We start from the raw sequence: 24717 nt of genomic DNA, 5'->3' as shown, positions 1-24717 counted from the left end.
ATGCAAAGCAGAAGTGCCAAAAATCTCTCAGAAATGCCTTTGAAAACACCATAAAGGGATTTCATGGATGTCAGTAGGCCTGTGAGAGATGGGCTTTGATACGACTCAGCCCTGGCTGGGCCGTGTTGGAGGATATATGGCTGCAGTTGCACGGCTCTGACTGGTGGAACACTTAAGGTTTTATGACCTGCTGCCATTTGGGGCTCTGGGATGGAGCAGAGTGCCGACCACATAACTAATTAGGCCTGGCCAATGGGGGTGTGCAAGGATGGGGATTTGTGGATTGTGGGTTTGTGGATGTGGTGTGTCTGCATGAGTGAGCCAGTGAGTGTGTGGCATGGGTTGTTGTGTGTGTGTGTGTCCTGAACCTGGAGGATTGCGTCAGGGAGCCGTTTGTTCTCCGTAAAGACTTCAGGGGCTCTTTCATGTAGGAGCTGCCAGGCCTGGAAACTTTGACACAGGAGATAGAGACACCGCCAGTCTACACACACATTAACACACACACACACACATCAGAGACCACTCCCTGAGAGGAGAAGGAGACGGAGGTGTATGAAAAGATAGTCTGGCCTGCTCAACAAAAACAACACTCCTCCTATTGTCTCATCCCCCTCGCTCGCTCGCTCTCTTCTTCTCTCCAGCGGAGGATCATGAAGATAAACGACCGTGCCTAGATATGAGAGTCCAGTGGCAAGACGGGCGGGGGGTGTCAGAAGTGGAATGTGTGTGAACTGCACACCGCCTCCTATAAATCAGGGAGACAAGTAGGAGGAGGAGGAGGAGGGAGGGCAGGATGGGGAGGAAGGGGAGTCCATGTGAGGGAGTGATAGCAGGAATGACAAGATAAATGAGCGGTGATGGAGGGAGGGGGCACAGGTGCAGGAGAGGTGCACGACTGATAAAGGCAGAGGAGGTCGTGGGAGGACAAATGACAGTGAACCAAAAGTCTACTTGAACTTTTCAGAACAGTTTAAAAAAAAATTATCTGTGTATGTTACGATTGCAGGTTTGAAGTGTTTTGTGTGTTTGTACAGTTGAAACAGTCGAGGCTGCTCAATTTGAGGTCATTGAGAGCATTCTGGGAAAACCAGGACCCATTTGTAATGACTATGTACTTTGTGATTACATTACAGTACATTAAGTTTTATTTCATGTTAATGCTCTTCTGCTCAAGGCTAAAATCTGGTAACATGAGCTTTTAACTGTTTATTTAATGTGTGCGCGTGTGTGTGTGTTCTACTTGAAGCAGGTTTTGCACATTTCAATGACTCTGCATTAAGAGCATTATTCTTATTTTAGTAACACTTTCTAGAAAGGTTTATTAGTTGTAACTATGTCCTCATAATGTTTTATTATAAAGTAATTACAAATAACTTAAAGATCAGTTATAAACCATTATTAAAGATACACTATGAAGTTTTGGGGAAGACATTTTAATTCTTCATTGTATTTTTTAAACAAACTCTTCATTTTCATGACTGATAAACCTCATAAACAAACTGACCTTAAAGGATAACACAATTTCATACTGTTTAACTTTGTTTATATGTGGCGTACCCTGCCACCTTTCTAGCTTCAAACAGTGTGTTGTTGAGGATAAGAGTTTGTATTATTACCTCATTAATATCTTTATTTTATTCATTAATTTCTCCAGAGCTACATAGTGCCCCTTTAAGACCAACTTCTGGGTTGTCAAGTTGTAAAAGAATCTGTTGTGATAATGCAGATATAAATGTTGGTATTCCATTAAAGGAATAGTTCAACATTAAATGAACTATACGCTTTCTTGTTACATGAGAAGTTTGATACAGCTCTCACGTCCTTTCCCGTAAGAATATAAACAATTTCTTGGGCTGAGAATCCAGGAAGTAGCCGCTCCTGGCAGCAAGAAATAATCCGGCACATAACACCCTGTGTTGTATCTACACTTACACGTTATTAAGTGAGCTTTAGAGGTGCTGGTAGGCATGTTTTTTTAAACTTTGGATAGAGCCAGGCTAGCTGTTTACAGTCTTTATGCTAAGCTAAGCTAACTGACAATAGCTTTTTTATTTATTGTACAGACATGAGAGATCTAACTCTCTGCAAGAAAGAGAGGTAAAACATAAAATATATTGTCTTTGCACGCTTTTCAGTTAAGTATATGTCGATAATGATTAGGAAATTATCACTTGCTATTGTCCTCTAATGAATACTTATGGGTTTCTTCCTTTCTAATAATCCTTCCGGTCATTATTCATAAATGTTAATAAGCTATTATTACAGGCTTTTAATTAAAAAGCACAGATGTATATTTTCAGGTGTGACAGATGAAGATGAGCCGAGTTCAGCTCATTATCTCTCCTCGTTAGGCAGCTCCCGATAAGCTCTCAACTCTTAGCACCTCACAGCTTATGATGAGACTCACAGCTGGAAGTCAGGGGGTGGAGGGGTGTAAAGAAAACACAAGGATCTTTAGGCCGTCTATCAGCGCTTTATCACTTGACACCCACTCGTCGGCATGAAAGTTTGTTGCGGGAGGGTGTTTTTTGCCATGAAAAACACGAAATCTTGCCGTTAACAATCAAAGAAATGTTAGATTTCTAAAACTTAAAAAAAAGCTGTTCCTCTGTATGTGATCAGGATATTTCAGATGATTCTGAATGAAAGATGGAAGCAGCAACTTTTCAAAATACAGAGCTCTTTAATTCTTAATATCCATTTCTGTTGGTTTTCAGCTGAAGACAGACAACACTTCATGTGAAAACTGTCAACGCAACACTGAACAGTGAAACAGAACAAACAATTCATGACAGCACTGTTTGTCACTGTGCATGACTCATTTGTAGGATGCTGAGTGAATACTGCAAACACTTGGTGGTAAAAACTTTCTCCGTCAGTTGCAGCTAAGACTGCAGAGGCACGTGAGGCAAGAGAGAAGAGACATTTCTTAAATTGAGCTGTTGTCTAAACGTCCTTCAGTATCCATGAAGGAGGACATGTACGAAAGCAGGCACAGAGGATTAATATCAATTCAAAATTTTTCCTCATTTGGCTCCATAAATTCGACTCAGATCGGGCCTATTTACTCTGAGCTTCATGTTGAACAGGTGAAGTTGACATGACAGGAGTGAAAACTGTGTTTCTGTGTCCCAGTGTGGATGTATGAAGCAGTTTTGCTCCCTCATCAGGCAGTTTAAGGGAACTACAATCCAATGAGGGTTGATATGTCAAGTCGGACCCTTGCAGAATCTTGCTTTATCAAAAGTTGTGTCTAATCCTTAAGGCACGTCAGAATATTCCTTAATTATTAAACACAATTAACCTGATTTTCAAACAAGATATGATAAATTTTTCAGGCAAACTGCTCAATGCCGCTTTTCCTCTTCTTCTTGGACTTTGGTGTTTCAGCATCTTCGCTAACACCAGACGTGACACCAGGTTCATGTTTCCTCTTTTTGTTTGGCTTATCGCTAAGGTAACCGCTTGAGTCGCTGCCGTGGACGTCCATGGGGGAGACCTCAACCTCCCCCTCCTCCTCTTCTTTTGGATCTTTATCCTTCTTCTTTTTCTTCTTCTTCTTTTTCTCACCGGCTTCATTTCCATTTGCTTCATCCATTGTTCCATTTAGCTCTTCAGTCGTGTTGCCATCCAGTTGGCAGGAGGATTCATTTGTGACCTCCGTGTCCGTCTCCACCTCTTTGACTTTGTCTTTCTTCTTTTTCTTCTTTTTCTTGGGGGTGTCGACAGGAGACTCCTCTGTTGGTTCTGGGTTCGGCTCGGTTTCTGGTGGTTCTGGGTCGTCTGCTGTGACGTTGGACTCTGAGCTCTCACCCAAAGCTAACAGCTCCTGCACCCTGTGGCACACACACAGACAAAACACAGTTATCAATCAAGGGTTAAACAAACCTTGAAAATGTCTTTTCTAAAACATTATACAACCTGTTTCTACTGCAAAAATAGTCTGAGGAAAGAGCCGAGAAAAGAACAAACAAACTGTGAAATAAGAAGAAGGGTTGGTCAGGCATTATCCTGCATCAAGTGCAGGTGTGTGTCACTTGCCTGGTCCTGTCCAGTCGTCCTCTGATCAGCAGCACCCCCACCGTGTCAGCGTCAAGCGCAGTCACCTCAAACTCCAGCTCTGCTCCGATCCTCGGCCCCGCATCCCGCCAGGTCTCCACCGAAACCAGGTTGGGTTTGGGGATGCTGGCGTTAAAGCAGCTGTGCACCAGGCAGCCCACGTGGCTCACTCCTAGTTTATTCACCTTACCCTATCAAAAGAAACACAGCAGGAATAAAATAATATGCATAAAAGTGCTAGAAAAAATATCATGTACGGTATATAACATTTTTTATATAGTCCCGTGAATATTTAATCACATGAATGGACTATCCTGCATATCACTTTTGTTTACAAAAGAATTAAAGGATTAAATCGGTTTTCTCCGAGCCTTGTTCATAGAAAGCTTCACAGAGAGGCCAAAAGTCAAAGCTGAGAAGTACTGTAAACGACTCTCAATCACATCTTCAGCCAAGTGCTGTAATTGTAAATCTCACCAGCAGTTTCTGTCCTTTTCTGGGCTGAAAGACAACAAAGTTGGCCTCTATGTCCATGTGGATGTAGCCGCTGTCATCGTAGATGTGTCCGTTCTGGCCCATTATCCTGATGTTGTCATAGGCCAAGGGCACTCCCTTCAGACTGCAACAGGTTGAGACAGAATAATAAATGTTGGACATTAATGGTTAGATGAAACGTGCGAATAGCTGAAACACAGCACAAAAAGCACCAACACAAACAGCTGAACTCCCCGAGCGCACATCTGTCTTCAAGATGCCACAATGCACTTAAACGAATACTTACTCACTTTCCACTGCATTTACTGGACAGCTTTAGTAACCAGCTAGTTAAAAGATTTAAGTCGAAAAACAAAATGTACAATCAGCTTTTGTTTTTAAAAAAAAATGATATTTTGATGTTAATTTAACAAAATAGTTTGAGGTGGTTATATTAGCTTTACTTTGACCAGCTGCGACATAACATTCTGCAACGATTAATCGCTTAGTTGTCAACTATCAGATTTACTATTTTGATGATCGATTAATCAGTTTAAGGCATTAAAAATATATTTTAAAAATATTTTCTGGTTTCTTGACTCTATGACAGTAAGCTCAATATCTTTGGGTTGTGGACAAAACATGACATTTAAGGACATCTTTTTGACACCTTTTCACAATTTTCTGACATGGTGTAAATCAAACAACTAATCGATTAGTAGACAAAATAATTGGTGGATTGATTGGACAATGACAATAATAGTTAGCTGAAGCCCTAACAGCTAAGCATCAATACCAATAATAAACCAACTCTGACAGGGGAGGCCTGCTGCAAAATGTATACTTTTGGCTGTTTAAGTGCACTTTTCTGCTTATATACATCAAATACTTAAATTAAATTGAATGAATAAATAATTAATACAGGACTTTAACAGTGGTGGAGTGTTTTAACCTTGAGAAACTGCCACTTCTTCCTTACTGTGTTTCCATCACTTTGTTCACCACTGCCAGCCTCAAGCCTTTTTTTCCAGTTCATTAGCTGAGACATGGAGGTATAAGCTGTTTACAATGTAGGCTTGACCTCTTTAACAACTGGTTGACGTGGGCTTGTGTGCCAGTTTGTGGACATAATTGGTGTCGTGTACTGGAACAGCAGACATGTCGACAAGGCTAACAAACTAAAAGAAAGTCAGAAATGAAAAACGGTGCTGTTACCTATGGGAGAACCTGAGCAGCTCGGCCTCCAGCTCCTCCCGTATACCTGTCCTCTTCTTGTTCAGGTACATGGGCGGCAGGCTGATGTGTCTGCGGTGCGTGTTCATCACCAGACACGAGTACGGCGCTGACAGCAGCTCGGAGGCGGCCACGAACGACGGGACCAAGCACGTGACCACGCCCGCGTCTCTGCCCGGTACAGAGGACACTTCGGACGGTTGGTTTGGCGCACTGGCGGCGGAGATCTCCCCGGACATTTTCACATGTTTTGGGTCCTCTTCAGCATGCTCGAGGTTCGCCATACTGTTTGGGAAAACCGGAAGAGTGAAGACAGGCGACTTCCGCTTTGAAGATGGCTCGACAGCTGCTAAAGCATTAAAAACCTTTCTTCATATCGCCGCCTGGTGGCCAGGAGGTGAAACGACAGTCGAAGATAAGTTAAATAACAGATCTGTATATTTTTTTTACCATACAAATAAGTTATATTTACATATAAACAAACAAAAAAAGATTTTATAATCATTATATTTTTTTGTTATTGTGTAAAAGATAAAGTAAGCAAACCCTTGATAATAACAGAAAAGAGGTTGACAAGTTAGTTATATTTACATATAAACAAAAAAATGACCTAATAATCATTATATTTTATTTTACTGTTATTTATAAAAAGTGCAATCCCTTAATAGTAACAGAAAATATGTATAGCAAATTTGTTATATTCACATGTTTAAACAAAAAATATTTATAAACATTATATTTTTACAGAAGCCCTAAAGGGCCATGCATTCATACATTTTATTTCCTCCGTTTTCCCGTGATAAGGAGTTAATTTCATTTGTTTAGTTATTATCTCGAAATCTCGAGATAACAAAACTTTGTTTTCCCGAGATAACGATATAATTAATTTGAGATCTTGAGAAAACAAAATGATAGTGTAGTATATTAAATCATTGCAGGAAACATCATTCAGTGTAGCAATGTCAGAGGAGCAGGAGCATATCGATCACCGCGTCACATATCTTCTCAATCAAGGCCTGACATCGGTCAGCATGTTGTGTGTGATGGAAATCTCAGGCCTATCATATCACAGTCATTATCTCGAAATCTCGAATTAATTATATCGTTATCTCGGGAAAACAAAGTTTCGTTATCTCGAGATCTCGAGAAAATTATCCCGTTATCTCGGGAAAACGGCAGTTGTTATTTTGAGATAATAACTCGAGATCTCGAGAAAACAAATGAAATGAACTCGTTATCACGGGAAAGCGGAGGAAATAAAATGTATGAATGCATGGCCCTTTAGGGCTTCCGTATATTTTGCTGTTGTGTATGAAAATAAAGTAAGCAAACCCTTGATAGTAACAGAAAATATATATAATAAATTAGTTAATTTACATATTTTCACAAAAAAATTCAATAATCATTAAATATTTTCTTTTACATTTTGTATAAAAATAAAGTAAGCAAACCCTTAGTATCAAAGGATCTGTAATAGTTAAATTATTATTCTATAAACATGTTGCTGCTTTTAAATTTTGCATGCTGTTATAGTCAATTTGTAAAAATATAAAATATCATAATCTTAATCTCCAATGTGACATGTAATTAAATGTTGTATGTTTTTGTAGTAAAACATTTATATCCCTCAAAAATCGATGTATTCTGGTACATTTTTAATTTTCATAATTGTATTTACTTATTATAAGTTAGTGAATAAAGCCACAAACACTTTTCCCATCCAGCCAACAGGGCAAAGGACCCCCAGGTGCACAACTGGTTTGTGGTAATGTGATTAATTGCTACATGCAACTTTCCTGCATATTGATACTATCCACACTGTGCAGAGAATGGCAGGAAGGAGGTTTTAAGTAATCCAGCAGGGCAGCCTCAGCAGGTTAATCCGGGGATACTCCCAGTACAGTGAGTCATTTGCGACTGAAACCATAGAAACCAGTTATAATTATTGCATTTCCTCACCAACATGACCTTTGTTATTTAAATTCAAAGGTGTGTACTGACAACACTTGCAAGAATGCTGTAGAGCTGCTCATCCCATAAGAGATCACATTGATTCTGTATCCTGTTCTTACCTGCAATGACACATTAAGATCATTAGGGTGACCTGAGGTGTCAATTAGTGCCACTGTTGCACATGCACACGCACACACATAGACACACGCGTAGAGAAATACACTTGTACAAACACACACAGCTTAATCTAGTGTTACTGTTTTCTGACAGAGCAGCACCACAGGAGGTCACATGATTCAGCATTTCACAAACTCACACACACACACACACACACACACACACACACACACACACACACACACACACACACACACACACACACACACACACACGGTGCAGTGCAGATCTTGTGCTCTCTGGGGTGCCATGGGCCTCTCCTGTCTGTTGTCACGGTGATAAATAGTGACGTTGGTTTCTTAGTCAGCAAGAGCTCCCAGCGGCTTCTGCTGCTGTGGGCCCTGCTGGTTAACACACACACACACACACACACACACACACACACACACACACACACACACACACACACACACACACACACGCACACACACTTCCTTGAGGGAGCAAACACCATAATGAGGTATTGAGCAGCACTGTGTTGTCAGAGCAATTGTATATCTTCATTAGAAGTCACAGCTGTGTGTCTGTATGTGTGCACGCATGTGACTGTGTGCGATATCGTCTTTTTACTGTTTACGTCTCTGCATTTGCTTTGTGAAGCATTTTATATTTACAGGTTTGAGAGGCACTATAAAACAGATTTACTTAGACACTTTACTTTACGATGAGTGTGTGAACCACGAGCAGAGCCAAAGGCATCACTGAGTTAAACTGGGGTCCCATAGGAATGCAACGGCTTCCTATATCTTGCTGCACATTGATTAATGTTGATGGTGAGGCGCGCAGGTTGTCAGTGTGTGATACTGTGCACTTGGTTTTTAAGATTAACGACATGCATTCATCGAAAAATCAACTTTAAAGCAACACTATGTAACTTTGTGTCAAAAGATAGTTGAGTGTTGAGTCTCTTTTCATCCATCCATCATCTGTTACCACTTATCCGGGCTGGCGTCAGTCCAAGCTAACATGGGGCGGGTGGACGTACACCACTCTCATGCCCAGGTCTTCAAATACCAATCAAAATCAAATACCGAATCGGGCCTTTGGCATCGGGACCGAACCTTAAAGGTCCAATATGTAAGAAATGGCAACCTGTTTTTCATTCTCAAAACAAAGTAACCACAAACTGCTGCTAACTGTATTATGTTTATACAGCCATGATTGTAGCTACTGTTTGCTTGTTAGCTCAGCTAGCCTTGATTATAATTATACCAGGTGACAGATCAGCTGAGTAAAAAGTCATAACAAGCATTTCTACAAAAATAATCCATGCTACAAAAAACATATCATATATGTCATACTTTAATTTAATTCACTTTTATAAGAAGCATTTATAAAAATATGTTTGATTTATAAGTACGGCTAGATTCCTGAAATACAAGCGTGGATATACAGTACAGTACATTGCACATAATTTCATGTCAAAGCATTCCATTATCAGATGGTACATACACTTTTACTGTAGGCTATCTCAAGATCTGCATTCCATAATCCCATAACAAGACAGAGAGAAGAATAATTGAGACTGAAATAGCTCTTCAAAAACAAGTGAATCAGCTGCATGCTCGGTTTGTGCTCATCACTTTGAGGCATCTGATTAGATACAATCCATCCCTCCTGCTCATTAGTTTAAAGGCCAGATGATGTCACGCAGATGGTGTCACCTGAATTGTCACCCAAACGGTGGCTCTCCGTCCTGTTTTGAATCCATTTTTGCATAATTATTCAGAAGCACTAATGCCTCCCTCTTGTTTTTCAAAATGTCCTTCTTATACGGAAGAAAAGGGCTCCGAGGCGAGAGACCTGGTTTCACTCCCTGCAGTCACAATATAGTTACTGTGTATGCTGTAGGATATGTAGAAAGAAGTACATGCTGTATTTGTCGTCTGACAGCAAGCGATTCATGAGCTGTCTGTGTGTGATTCGCCTTTGGTAATACGTCATCACGGTGATGATGCGGTGTGTCCGTTGTAGGAGATCTGGGGAATGCCGTTGCTGGAGTTGTCCAGGATCTCCTATTAGGGGACACACAAACATACTTCTTAACTTAACACTGTCCAAACACTTGTGCTGAAATCCTCTCAGGTCATGTAACATCATCTTCCTTGAGCTAAAGGTCTAACTGACGATGCTAAGATAAGAGCCTTCCTTCCGCTGTCATGTCCTACCTTCTCGGTCATCTCGTGCGAGTGGTGCAGCGAGTGTTCCCTCTCCAGGAACATCCTCTGCTGCTCGGAGCTGGCCAGGCGGCAGGTCAGCCACGTGGATAAGGTACAGGAGGAGATCCCTGGACAGGAGAGGAAAAGGAAACAACATTTGACGTTTTATTTAAAAGAAAAAAGAGTGGGATGACGCATCTAGTGATGTGCCTCTATGATGGCAGAGACAGTCTGTTGGTCCAAACTGAAGTTAATGGTCCTGAGAGGATGAAGCATACATATAGCATGCATACTAAAGTAAGATGGACAACATGTGAAACATTATACCTGCCAAACATCAGCATGTTTGCATTGCCACTGTGAGCATTTTGTCATGTTGATGTTGGCATTTTGCTGTGCTCAAGTACAGCCCCACAGAGCTGCTAACATAGCTGTAGATTCTTAGTTCGGAATCTGAGACTGTTCTGGCCATATCACATTACACATTGCTCCTTCAAGACAGAAGAGGACCATGAGATAAATTTGTGGGGGGGGGATCCTTAAAAAAATAGTGTTTGATTTGATTTCTGGGGGAACATTTGACTGTGCTGTCTCCTGTGATAGAGTTACAGTGAGTGTGATTCAGAGTAATAATACAGATTTGGGATAATTTACAGTATTGATAGGTATGAGGTAAGATTTACCTTTATCTTTACAGAGACACAACATTACTATACTATGACAACATGCCACATACAGTGGGCTGTATATTAATGATAGTGTTGTGTGTTGTTTTGTTTACCCAGACAGGCCAGCGTCATGGCAGCCAGATGGATCGAGTGCATAGAGTCTGGTCGTTTGTTCAGCGCCCGAACAAACTGGAAGTTGAGGATGCCACCGATCAGCCCACAGATACAGCATGCTGAAAACAGGATCATCTGAGGGACGGAGACAGAGAGAAAGGTTTATGTTAATGCGAACGGCAGAATTGATATCCTATCAACAAAACAGTAAACAAGCTGACAAAATGTGATGGGATGGGCGATATACACAGTACTACTGAGCTTCCATCTCCATCATTCTGCTGTTTTTTGGACGCCAGCTGCTCTTATGAGTAATGCGTATCAGTCAAAATAAATCTCATTTCCTATTAGAAAATTGGATCGCTCTCAAAGCACACTGTCTCTTCCAGAAATATTGCACGCTTGTAAATATGCTTGCATCACTCACTTGCTGTATTTCTGCTTGTGTGTGGCTGATTTTACTTTCAGTATTTAATCAATCACATTTTACAGATTACTTCCTTAGAACTGTAATCAGCAACTCAAGCCCAGTATGAGAATCTACCTGTTTTTCCAGGGGAAATGATTGCAGTGTCGTTACTTTGCAATCAGTATAATAAAATCCAATCGATTCAATTCTACTCCTCATTTATTGTGCATGCATGTGTGTGTGTGTCTGGGAGTTCAGGTTCTCGTTCACTGCTGCTGGTACAGATGCCTTTAGTGCCTTTAACCGCATGAAAAACGGGCATCTCCAATTTCAGTCATTACCCGGTGAAGTGTGGAAAGCGGCTGGCAGGAGTCCGGAGCCAAACCAACCTAATGCAATCATTACCCCACAGGCTGACAAGCAGGGAGGGAATGGAAGGAGATGAGGAGAGGAAGATGGAGAGAGTGAGAGCATCGGAACGACTCGGAGAATGAGATTGAAGGCAGATGGATGGGAGTGATGGGAAAGGGAAAGGCATGAGGTTAAAGATGGCGACAGAGACAATAGGTGGGGATGGATAGGATGAGACGGAGGGGGAGAAAGGTTGAGGGATGTCTCTGTTACAGCCGATTGTGCTGACATCGATCCATCATTAGTGCTCTTCCCATAGGAGACAGTCGGAGAGAAACAAGAAGACTTTGTCACACAGAGAGACCGCGAGGCGATCGGCGGGCAAAGAAAAAAAAAAAGAAAAGATGGAAAGAACGACAGAAAGAGAAGAGGAGAGGTGACTGCTTGTCTCCTCTGGTTTCCTCAGATGTCTTTTACAGAGCATGCTGTACTGTGTGGCCCTGCTCTGGAGGAGGACAACACACACAACAGACACACACACACACACGCACACACAGGTCCTCACATTGACTTCAATTCATACCTTACCCCTAAACTTAACCAGGACCTCAAAATCACGTTTTGCTGCATTATGACCGGCCTTTGGTCCCCATGAGGACTATTGGTCCTGACATGGTCAGTGTTTATTGGGGACCCAAATAGGCATAAACATGTATATTCACACACACAAACACACAGATATTTACATCCTGCAGGGTGCATACCAATGATGTATATATATATACTGTACTTCAGAGTGCATGTGTGTGGATTATTAGTTGACAGAATGTAACATTATTGAGCATTTCTATTGAATACTGACGGTGCACACGGCAAAACTCATCTTTTGGTGAGGATGTCGTTTAAGTTTAACACAATCAAAAGCAAAAACTGTGGAAGATGAGAGTAAAAATGAAAGACAGGCAGAGAAACAAAATAATGTCTGTATATATTATATTATAATATATAGTGATAGTGATTTGAATGGTTTGACATTTGGGGAAATTTGCTTATTCACTTTCTTGCCAAGAGTTAGATGAGAGGATCCATACCACTCTCATCTGTCTATAAGTGTGAAGCTACAGATACACAAACAGACAAGCAGAACAAACAAACAAACAAGATGTAATGCATCAGTCAATGTATATTAGCAGTAATAGGGGGGTTTTGTTGCAAAGCTTTTCCAGTCTTTATGCTAAGTTAAAGGTAGGGAAGGCCATTCTTGAGACAGATGATTGCTGAGTCTCATTCCCAGATCGTCAAATACCAAGGTGTTGGGTTAGAATTTTGTGCAGAATTCTGACCCATAAGGTAAAGTACTTGACAGCCTGGAAATGAGACTAACCAATCAACTATCTTTCTCCAGTATCGCCTTCCCTACCTACCTTGAAGTTAACCAGTTGCTGGCAAAATGTCAAGTTATTCCTTTGAAACAGTCTGACTCCTCCATTTGTCACATCACTGGAAAGAGCCTTTTGTGTTTGCTGCGGCAGGAAACGCTATTCAAACAAAATGACCAAAATCAAATACACAGAGAGAGGACAACAAAAGAGGCTACTGGGTGTCACGGAAGTAAACAAACGAAAAAAAAGCTTTCATAAATGTACTTACAATAAGACCTGTCCTCTTTCGAGCGCACAGCACTCCGCACATCCCACAGACCAGAAACTGGAAGGAGACAGAGAACAACAAATGACTAAATGAACATTTCCAAAGTTGTAATTAGTTCAAATCACTGGGTAAGAAACTATATCAAACTATCTTCTATCACTCCCTCCTCTCTCTCTGTCTTGACAACAGGAAGGGTGAATGTATTCTTTTCACTCGGTTATTCAGATGCAATTTTCTCCCTCTATAAATAGAGTGTGTCAATGTGGGCTCGCAGCCATATTGTCCTGGATGTCAATGATTCAGACTGAACTGGAGCAGCATGGCGGTGTATTACGCTGGCAGAGTACACTTACAAGTGGGACAGCGCAATGAGCTGAGGGCTGCATTGTTTCGCTGGAAGTTGTGGGAAGCAGTAGTCAGGGCTTGTGTGCGTATATGTGTGTGTGTGTGTGCGTGTGTGTGTGTGTGTGTGTAAAGGGAGGGTGTGATGTCACTCTCATTTTTAATCAGTAAGGTTATATCAGTTGTAGTTTTTAATTATTTTAGTGGTGCGATAAAAGGTGGAAGCACCCTAAAATCACCCTTCTTGGACTATCAGCCATATCTTGTGGCGTTCATCAGTGGAGGGCTTAAAGGGTAACTCCACCAATTTTCTACATAAACGTGTGTTGACAGGTCTTGAGGAGTGCTACTGCATATGTGAAATAGTAGTATAAAGCCTTTTGTGGCTCCACAGGAAGCTGCATGTAATCTGATAAACTGCCACCAGTGATGTCTCCCAGTGGATGTTGCATTGTGGGTAATGTAGGCACTAGGTTTTGAAAAGGGAAGAGGAATGTGGCGATATCTCTGGTTCTGTTGTATCTATTTTTAACTATTTGTTTTTAAACCATCCGTAATGAGTCCAGCAGTGTGGACTGCTTTTCAAAACATGCAGCCCACATTACCCACAATGCAACTTAGCCACTGAGTGACAGCATTGGAGGCAATTTATCAGCTTTAAACTACTTTTTCAGTTGGTCTTCGTAGTTTTATTGTGGGACATAAGATAATAGTTCAAATGAGAATTTGAGTCTCTCATTATTCCAGTAATCCTAGATACAAAATAAAAGTTGTCCTAATCACATCTGTAGAGGGAGATTTTAATCTTCTATCTGACTTTATAGGCAAACTTTCTAGGACTGCGTGGTTTGCCATGGATCGATAATAAAAACAAATAACGGAAGTTATTCCATGTGAAAAGAAACTGTTTCATAACTAGAAATGTACAGACAAATATCAGATATGAACGAGAATCACTTTCCCTGTTTCAGCAGGATCTATTTGCACAATCTTGCACATTCAATCTACTTCTACAGGACAGCGGTCAGTAACTCTTAATGACTCCCAGTTCCTGAGAGAAGATCCAAACCTTTGGGTAATCAGGAGACACGGGTGGCTGACTCAGCATTCAACAGCTGTGAGGTTTGAACACATGGACCTCTCATTGCATAACATCTCAAATATACAACCTATATAATGTAATATCACTAACTGCTTTCTTTCTTTCTTTCTTTCTTTCTTTCTTTCTGATGCATGTCCACATAGTAACACACCTTGTGAGTATTTAAGCTTCTCCAGACTTTGCACATATCTGATATTCATATGTTTCTCTATGACTCATATTGCCTCCGCTCCAGGCGCAAAACTGTTACCCCAGCTGGAGCAGCACTTACTGTAAAGAAGCTGATTCAAGGTTATAAATAGCCACTAAAAATACATGAAACTCAACTTTTCATTGCTCAGCAGCAGCATCAAGACAATGAGGCTTACATTAGCAGTGTAACAGGAGGAGACATATGCAGGAGAGTGAGAGGATGATTGTGCGTAAAAGCTTTGACCCTCCCAAAGCACAGAGCAACAACTGAAGCATGAATTAATGAAACTGATCTTTAGATGTTTACTTGCAGCACAGAGGCCCCTCGAACATCTAATGGACAAACATGACCGCATTATTTAGTCTTCACCTCCTCCGGGGTTTCCATACTAGGAGGGATGAACCAAAACTTCCAGTTAGTGATTTATATTAGATAAACAATCACAAGTATGAACAAAAATCAGTCTAATACTTGAATGTTTCTTAAAACAGAGGCGTTTTACCTTGTGCTCAAAACTAATATCTTTCAGCCAAAATCATAATAAAATCACACTTAACCTCATTCCATATGCCTTATTTTAAAGGGGCACTATGTAGTTTTTGGAGCAAAAAAATTCAAACTCAGAATTTTAATATTAACAATATCAATGAGGTAATAATACAAACTCAGAAATATTTATTTTTTCCATGACTGAATAAACAAGCTGTTCTCAGAGGAAAATAAGGTCCCCAGAGCGCTGCTTGAAGCTAGAAAGGTGGCAGGGTCCGCCACATATAAACAAAGTAAAACAGGATGAAATTGCGTTGTCCTTTAAGGTCAGTTTGTTTAATCACTTTTTTCAGTCACGAAAAGGAAGAGAATTTGTTTATTCAGTTTGTTTAGGCTTAATTAAAATGTATTCCCCAAAACTACATAGTGGACCTTTAATACTTACACACAGTCATACTCTGAGAATGTATCTCAAAACATACTCACAAAGGAGGATAAGTAAAACAGGCTGATAGTTCCCCTGAGTTTTATCTCTTCCTCTACCCACCACCCCGCGAGATACTTATCCCCCCTGGAAGTAAATAAAGAAAAATAAGTAAAAGTTGTTCTGAGGACGTACACAGAGTCCGCTCCACACCGGGGACGCGTCGCCCTGCTGCGGCTTGTGCTGGCCCCGGACCCAGCTGATGCCCACGGCTCCCAGGACGATGCTCGCCACACCCAGGCCCACCTCCACCACGGACAGCAGGAGCAGGCTCCACAGGATCTTGCGGCTGGAGCACATCCTGCCCCGGGCATCTCTCCAGCTCCAGCAGGAGGAGGCGGCAGGAGGCGGATGGAGGGGCGGATGGAGAGGAGTCCGCTTCTCGGTGCTCCGAGGGCGGCACGGCTCTACTGCTTCATTCCCGGCTGGAAAAGAGGGGTTATCCGAACAAATAGAGGTCCAGGTGGAGTAGAAAGGTTAGCGGGAACTTGAGAGGTTCGTAAAGTAGACAAAACTGGCGGAGGGGAGCAGCTGGCTCTGCGGCTGGATGATGTGTGGAAGGAGAGCGCGCTCCGCTCCAAGTTCCTCCGGCTGCTGAAGCGCGTGTGTGCCGCCTGGCGCTGACCAAGGTACTTAAGGACCACTGCACACACAAACACACACACACACACACACGCACGCACGAAATCGCGCGCTCACACACGCGCGCAACCCAGAGCCACGAGTCGCAGCCCCCGCCCTCATGTGGAAACATTCAAACACTGAACACACGAAGGAGCAGTAATTATTATAAATAGACTGACTAACAGGTCCTGCGTCTCCTGAATATACTGTGTGAGACCAAACAAAGAACAAGTGAGGCAGGTTTATAGCAACTGTCGACACCAAGACGAGTCATCTGTACATAAGACATGAGAAAGGCACACGGAAGGGATAGGAAACTAACACACGTTGTTATTTAGACACAGGATTTTTTAAAGAATTATGTAAAATAGAGAATAAAAACACATTAAACAGAAGAATGAACAATTAGAGTAACTTGAGTAAAAGAAAAGATATCCTGTTAAAATATTACTTTGGCAAGAGTGAAGGTCATCCATACGAATAGTACTTAAAAGTCTCAAAGTATCTGATATGAAATGTGCTTAAGTACCAAAAGTACAAGTTAAATTAAATGAAACATATATTTACATGTATAAACTGTGTACTTGGCGTTGACTTGGCATTGGTGTCGTTGGCCTGGCTAATTATCAGCTCTGATATCCAGCATTTTCCTGATTGTCAAAGTCAGTGCTTTATTTTTATCCGATTGCAGATAAAATGAATGAATTTAAAAATGTGCTGCTTGGCTCTGATGCAGCATGCAGTCTGCAAAGTAACTAGTGACTAAAGTTATCAAATAAACATAGTGCAGTGAAAAGTACAGTATTTGCCTCCAAAATGTAGTGGAAGAAGTAGCAGAAAATTGAAATACTCAAGTAAAGTTCAAGTATAAAGTTGTACTTAAGTACAGCAGTTGAGTAACTGTACTTAGTCACACTCCATCACTGGTTCCACCACACTATGGTGCAAAGAAACTGAATGATTCTCCATACATCAATATTATAACTGAATTGGTTTAAATGCAACTGCAAATGATCCTCTTGTTTTGTTTATGGATCAGGACTGGAACAGACTCACAGATTTTGTTTTTATAATTAGAGCAAAGTATACGATTCTGTTCCAATGTTGCACCCGCCAAAACCTTGTTCCACCCTCTTACAAGTACAAATGAGGTGCTATTAAAGGATTTATTCACTCAAATACAAGATGAACTTACTTCTAATGGTATCTAGTAAAACTGACTTTGTAATGACCACACTCTGTGACGTACACATATGAGCATTAAATAACTTTAATAGGATTTTAAATACAAGCTATTAACGCAGCAAAACTTTGACATCAACTTAAAAAAGTAAAATAATCCAGCCCTTAAAAGATTCATAAAAGAAATTGGCATTATCAGCTAGAACCAAACATCTATATTATATGTGGACATGAGTGGTAAAGCACAGTCACAGAGATTCATTACCTTTGTTTTAACCAGCTACACAAACCATCTTTTAACCCAAATATATTTACACCACCATCCCTCCTCTTCAGCTCCAAAGCTAATTATTTAACGTCTTTTAGGTGTGTGGATGAAAAACATAAAGAAAGCATGAATTAATATATACGGCAGGTGTTTACACAAACAGGACACAGTTCAATGTACAATAAGGCTCTAATGCGTGGATGTTTCAATCAAAACATCATTTTTGACATCTTTTCAAACAGTCACGCACACTTGAATGACAACAACTTAGAAAAGCATGACTCATTCTAATTGAGTCATCATTTCTTTTGATGTACAAGTGAAAACATATATGCAATGGTCCAGAGTCACATCATTACAATACAACATCATGATACAGATCTAATATTTTTTCTTGTGTTTATTTACTGGAGAAACATTGATGATGCATTTAACTTACGTAAACACCAATTGTCGCTTTCAAATGGAAACACTTGCATCCCCAAATTTGGTGATTTTGACATTTCTTTAGGTAAACTAAGGGATTAAGTGTTGCTTTATAGTTTGAGGAAACTATCTTTTTTCAAGCAAATTAAAGCATTCATTAAACAGTATTATGTCATCTGAAAATGTAAAAGAACAATAAAAGAGGATTTCTCCTCATAGCATGATTCTAATTGGTCTTTTTAACCGTTACAGAGGAACATTAGACCATTAAAAGCATCACACAAAGAACCACTTGTACACATCAGTAACAGCTCTGTACTCCCTATGTATGGCCACATGATGACAGGCCTGGCAGATAGCATGCGCAAACTTGTGCTGCTCAGTAAGATGACGTCTGGGCGTAAAGAACTGCCGCCAATCAAAGTATCTCATATAAGCCTCATTATCTCCATCCAGCTTCTGGAGGAACTCAGCCAGTGTTGCAGCATCTGGAAAGTCATTGACATGAATGAAGGAATTTCCTGGGGCAAAATCCTCATAGTTCATTCTCGGCGGGCCCAAAACTATCGGCACGGTGCCGACTCCAAGAGGCCCGTTGAACTTTTCTGTAATGTAATCTTTGTGAATCGAATCTTCAAAGGAGAGATAGAATTTGCAGCTGCTGATAGTCTGGAAATAGTTTTCACCCTTCAATAACTCGTCAGAGGAGCTGTCAAAGATGTCCACCTTTATGTGTTTTACAAGCTCTCTGTAGTAGTTATACTTATCGTCTGATTTATTTAGCAGCTCACTGCCTTCCACAATCCAACAAACTGATCGCTCCTTCTTGGGCAGCACAAAGTCTCTATCTGCCTTTTTCCTGGTACCCAGTTTCCAATGTACGTGGATATCGGCATCCTTCCTGTAACTCAAGGTTAAATTAAAAAGGCCTTCAATGCCTTTTATCTTGCGTGTGTTGGTGGGTGAGTCCATGTTAAACCAGATCCACCTCTGAAATTTGGTTCTGGGTGAGCTGGGAAGGTTGGACAGGTTGTCATTAATAGCTCTATGAAATATCAAAACTTCTCGAGCTCTGGAGTATAAATCTCTGTCATCTGTGAGGTGGCAGCTGTCGATATTGAAGAGCGTCTTACAGTCTTGAAAATCAAACCTCTTGTTTTCAGGCCAGAACCACAGCAGCACTACAGGTTTTGCCAGCTGCCGTGGAGGAGCCGGCTGAGGGTAACATCTCGGAGATGAAAATGACTTGTAGTACATTAAAAACAGAACTACGATGCCAACCAGGACCAGAATTGCTGTCATGGTGGATTGTAAAATATGAGAATGGGAAGCCATGGTAAACCTGTGAGGCAAGAAGACGACTGCATTATAATCATTGGAAACACATCCCCTTTAAAAGATTATTGGCAGTACGTCAATTTAAAATGTTTTGAAGTTACACAGAGTTTAGCTGTTTAATCGAAAGTAGCAGCAAGTTATTCAAGCATTCATAATCTCAAGGTTGCCGAAAGTATCTAAAACAGTGTAACCACAGGAAGCATGAAAAGCCTTGAAGTTAGTTTGAATCAGATAAGCATAAATTTCATCACCACAAAATGTTGGTGATGAAAATGTTCCACTGAAAAGTGGTGTTAATGATCATATTCAAAACGCAAATGTGTAAAGGAAATAGAAAGTTTGGTCAAAATGTCAAAATACTCACTTGTGCCTCTGATCGGAATATGACACTGCTGCTTGTAAGGCGAGTGTGTAGCTCAACAGCAGGCCGAGACTGAACAGGTCTGACGAGTTAAACTTCCTGACATTTTTTTTGTATTGTCATCGGTCACTCCCCCCAGATGCCACGTTTGACTGATGCCTCACCCACTCACTAGCCACAGTGATGATCCTAGCTTGCATGACACCCTGGGCGAACCTCACCTTAATTAAATAAATGTAATTATTATAATTTAATTAATTAAATTTAATTTACAGTAAATAAGCCTTTTGACTGACTGCGTGCCTTTTCCCAGCCCTTCTAAAAAGTCAATATTCCCACAGGTTCCTCTTATCTTTCTTTAACACACACACACACACACACACACACACACACACACACACACACACACACGCACGCACACACACACGCACGCACGCACGCACGCACGCACGCACACTCACAAATCATCCCAATAAATGCATAGTACAATCCTTTGACTGAGGCTTTCTACACGTGTGTGTGTGTGTCTCTGCGCATGTAGGGGTTTTAAACGATCAATCGACTGGCTGCAGAGTAAAGGTGGCCATTGCAGGATGAAAAAAAAATCATTGATCTGTGTGTTGTTATAAGCTTTACTGTTCCAGAGGTGTGTTTACATTCATGTTTTTCAGCACAATTTCTAGGATCCTTAAAGCAGCCGAAACCTTTTAGCTACTGCAGGAAAACAGAAGCGATGAAACACCACATTAAAACCGACAAGTTGAGTTCAATCAGGAGATACCCATGAATGAAGCAAAGATTATGTCTGTTGTTTACTGCTGAAGATGATATGTGAGGTTTTAGTTTTTGGTTGGTCTGAAATGCAGAGACACGAGGAGTTATGCAAAAACAAAATGGTTAATTTAAACAAAGGGGATGACGAAGACGGAGACAGGCAGGTTAGCAGGTAGTGACGAGTGGCTGGGTAGAGTGGTCTCATCGGGTTACTGGGATTTAGCTGGAAGCACTGGTAGACCGGAGAAGGTGACGGCGTAGAAGGCTGAGCAGGTGGTCGCTGGTGAAATCTGCACACGAGGTAGTAAGTCACAAAGAGAGTAGCCTACGGTATTGTGGAGAACCACGCCCACACACACACACACACACACACTGGGAGGAGCAGGTGAGGGAAATGGAGGGGGGAACAGGTGAACTGGTAAACTGTGAACAGGTGACATCCCAAGACCTTTACAGCAGTAATTATGAGTGAGAGTGAGAGTATAAGGGCGGCATGTCTCTTTATGGTTTTCAGTAGAATACTAGGGGGCGTTTATGTGATATTGGAGTTGTGTGTCGGGGCAGGTACATAACACAGAGCACATCACTTTCCCTTAGTCCTGCTTTTGGAGAAAGTAATATTGATCGCCTATTTAATACCAGAGTTATGCTAAAATTTTACAGAGCCATTGGTATTGTTGTGTCTCGACTTTTTTTTCTTTGTTCGTTCAAAAAGGTTTTTCAGAGTTTCAAGAGTCACCAATAAAAAACCAAGGAGCCCTCAAAGCTGAGTGCAATAATGCTTTATTGTTAGCAATATGAACATGAGACCAAACAGACAAAAGCCCATAAAAAAGTGATCTGGCGTCGTATACTGAACTCTTTCCTTATATCCAAGACTTACTATATCTGTTCCACTCCTCATTGAACTTTGCTGACACAGCTGTTTTCCATTATGACTATCTCTTCTTACTGGGACATGCTTTGAACTCAAGCTGGAGCGACATAGTTGGACCCTCACTCCCTTTTGGCGCCATCTCTATGCTTTAAACTCTCTTTGGAGGAATATGGATGACGCTCGCTTATGAGGTGTTCATCCTTGAGTGAATTCTGCTGCGTTTAAAGCTGCGTTGAGCCTGCTGCAAGGCCTCTGAGATGGTCTAAGATGGCGTCGACCGAAAAACTCATTTGCAGAAGTGCTCTGCAGGGTATGGCCTTGAACTTTATCTGCACTTCCTCGACTGCATGTTCCCTTCCTGAACATCTCACCCTCGCAAGTGTTCTGTGTCAGCATTACAACTATAGGGTGCTTATCCACTCAGCTGATGTGGCATAACATACATATTTAACCATCTATCATGATTTTTACACACATGATTATTACTTACCACACACACAGCCGCTATTATCGATCGATTATTAATTATTTTGATTATATTTTTCTACAGTATTGTAGAAGAAAATGATTTTGCTGTCATTACTTTGCTGTTATATTTTCTTTGTATGAATTGGTGTCTTCCCTTCTACTGTACATGGCAGTGAGTTCAAAGCATTTTACATTGATTAAGAGACAACTGATTAACAGATCTCTGTGGGAGTCAGTTGTGCATAGAGCATATGCAAATCAACCCAGACTTTGGAGCAGGTTCTGGATAGGTTCACCTCTGGACCTCAGCTCTCCCTACTGGTGCGGGGGAGCGTTGAAGCAGGGGATTCAGAATCAGAATCAGAATCAGAATTGGCTGAAGGTGAGGTTCGCCCAGGGTGTCATGCAAGCTAGGACTGCCACTGATCAGGACCACCTTTACCATCATCATGACAGAGGTGCAGAGATGGCAGTCTACGGGAACATGTGTGATCTTAAAAATACGTCTTCAGCATTATGGCTTTGGTAAAGTATATCCATTTGCTTTTGCTTTGAAATGATATGTTCTGCATCCATCCCGTTATAGTAAAAGGTAAATCGAATCTCACTTGTAGGTCCCGCGGCAGTGAACAAATTCAATAGCAACGTCTCTTTCCAAAAACAGTGACGTAGATAACCCACTTGGCAAATAAAACCAAAACAATGTTCACGTCAGCAAAACACCTAATTAAACATGAAAAGTTTTTGTTTTTTTAAATACTTTTGGGTTGCTCCTTTAATATTCATAATGGGCACATGATGACAGTAGTTTGAGAATGTGAATACAGTTCAGTTCACAATTCATAAGAGAAATCAGAATTTTGTGGAAGAAAATGACTCCCTTTGATTTGTGGTAGAGGGATCTGTCATCGGTCAGAACACAACTGTCAATGTTGAAGTATTTAGAGCAATCTTTGAAATCAAACTTCACATTTTCAGGCCAGAACCACACCAGGACTATGGGCTTTTCATTTGGATTCTTGCCTTCATATTTTTTCAGTTTAGGTGATGGAGGTGTTAATGGGCAGACAGAAGATGGAGGCTCAAAATACATGAAGAATGCAAAAACACAGCAGATCAGGCCAAGAGCAGGTATTGTTACAATGAACAGTGTTTTCTTGGAAGCTAGTGGAGTCATCTGTGGAAGCAGAATAAGAAACTGATGTTAGATCACTTTGATAACTACATCATGAGTTACAGATAATAAAGTGTACCGTTCATACAGTATACAGTTTATACAGTATAACCTCTATTGCTTGTCCAAGTATGCATGGCAAGCAGCAAGAAATCGGATATGCCACAAAAAAATAAAAGTTTTCAGGCGAAAACATTCAAGTCAGCCAGAGACAGCGTTTTTAACCCATTCATATAGCAAACATTTGCTTTAGTTAGCTGGACCTGTTCTGCCATGTTAACTCCAGAAATAGGAACTGTGCTTTTGTCTCTGTTTGAGTTGTAAATGTGCCACTGTTAAACATTGTAAACTATGCAAAATGCTGAAGGTACGGAACTCAGCCTTCAAGTCTGGCGACGAGATGGCACTGAGAACAGCAAGAGCCAACTTGAACCGTGCCATCAGACTAGCAAAGCATGCTCACAGTCAAAAAAACTAAGACTTTTTCCATGATCCCGCTAACACCAGGGATATGTGGCAAGGCATATGGACTATCACCAACTACAGGATTGCCCCTCCTGCGTGTGACGATGACGTGGACTTCCTAAATGAACTAAATAACTTCTTTGGGAGGTTTGAGGCACTGAACAACACTCCTGCTGTGAAAACTTGTCCCCACCTGGATGAAAAGGCACTCTGACTTGACATAGCTGAGGTGCGAAGGTCTCTGAGGAGTGTCAACTCACGGAAGGCTCCGGGCCCTGACAACATACCTGGGCGGGTGCTCAGGGAATGTGCAGATCAGCTGGCTTGTGTCCTAACGGACATTTTTAACACCTCACTGGATCAAACCATGTCAAAATCATGCCATGACATGTTTTACTCACGCCCAAAGATTCACAAACAAACTTTGATAGGTACGTTTCTTATTTGCAAAACAAAATGCATTAGTTTGTGAGTGGTGTTTTGCATTTGCAAACCACACTGAGTTTGTTTGTGAATCGTTGGGCATGAGTAAAACGTGTCATGGCATGATTTTGACTCCATACCAGCTTTCTTGAACCTTGTTCTCTGAGGTTTTGCAATTTCTTGCAGTACCTGCTCAGTGTCACATGGCAGATGGAGTAGTCTTTGGCGACTGACCTCACTGTTTTTCCCTGCCTCACTTTATCTGATGCAACTTTAAGTACATGTGCAGGCATTCTGAAAAAAAAAGGAGTAGGATAGAGAAAAAATGTGAATTGTGATTACGGGGATGGTTGTAACATTTTCTTATAAGGTGTTACAACCATTCCCACCCCTGTCAGCCATTGTTTAGCTAGCTGTATCAGTGTGGTGGTTTGAAATTAGCATAGATGAAATGACTCACATTTTACGTAAGAACCTAGA

At 41.1% G+C, this 24717-nt stretch overlaps 3 protein-coding genes across 3 annotated transcripts; all 3 read right to left on the bottom strand.

Annotated features, from left to right (window-relative positions):
- Positions 1-2663: 2663 nt before the first annotated feature.
- On the bottom strand, positions 2664-6072 carry polr1f (RNA polymerase I subunit F). Its single transcript, XM_073463500.1, has 4 exons — positions 5749-6072; positions 4537-4678; positions 4042-4250; positions 2664-3836 (listed from the first exon to the last, which is right to left on the bottom strand). The coding sequence occupies exons 1-4, from the start codon at positions 6048-6050 to the stop codon at positions 3335-3337; spliced, it is 1155 nt and encodes a 384-aa protein (XP_073319601.1). The 5' UTR covers positions 6051-6072; the 3' UTR covers positions 2664-3334.
- Positions 6073-9839: 3767 nt separating this feature from the next.
- Positions 9840-16157, bottom strand: LOC140994026 (transmembrane protein 196). Its single transcript, XM_073463598.1, has 5 exons — positions 15993-16157; positions 13248-13304; positions 10837-10972; positions 10065-10183; positions 9840-9911 (listed from the first exon to the last, which is right to left on the bottom strand). Exons 1-5 carry the CDS (start codon positions 16155-16157, stop codon positions 9840-9842), a joined length of 549 nt encoding a protein of 182 aa, XP_073319699.1.
- Positions 16158-18633: 2476 nt separating this feature from the next.
- Positions 18634-23268, bottom strand: LOC140993371 (4-galactosyl-N-acetylglucosaminide 3-alpha-L-fucosyltransferase 9-like). The gene is made up of 2 exons (XM_073462791.1): positions 23141-23268; positions 18634-19507 (listed from the first exon to the last, which is right to left on the bottom strand). The coding sequence occupies exons 1-2, from the start codon at positions 23266-23268 to the stop codon at positions 18634-18636; spliced, it is 1002 nt and encodes a 333-aa protein (XP_073318892.1).
- Between the last annotated feature and the right edge of the window lie 1449 nt (positions 23269-24717).

This window comes from Pagrus major, chromosome 3 (assembly GCF_040436345.1).
Source record: "Pagrus major chromosome 3, Pma_NU_1.0".
NCBI classification, from domain to species: Eukaryota; Metazoa; Chordata; class Actinopteri; order Spariformes; family Sparidae; genus Pagrus; species Pagrus major.
Note: the sequence above shows the minus strand (reverse complement) of the source record. Positions and strands in the feature narration are given on the sequence as shown.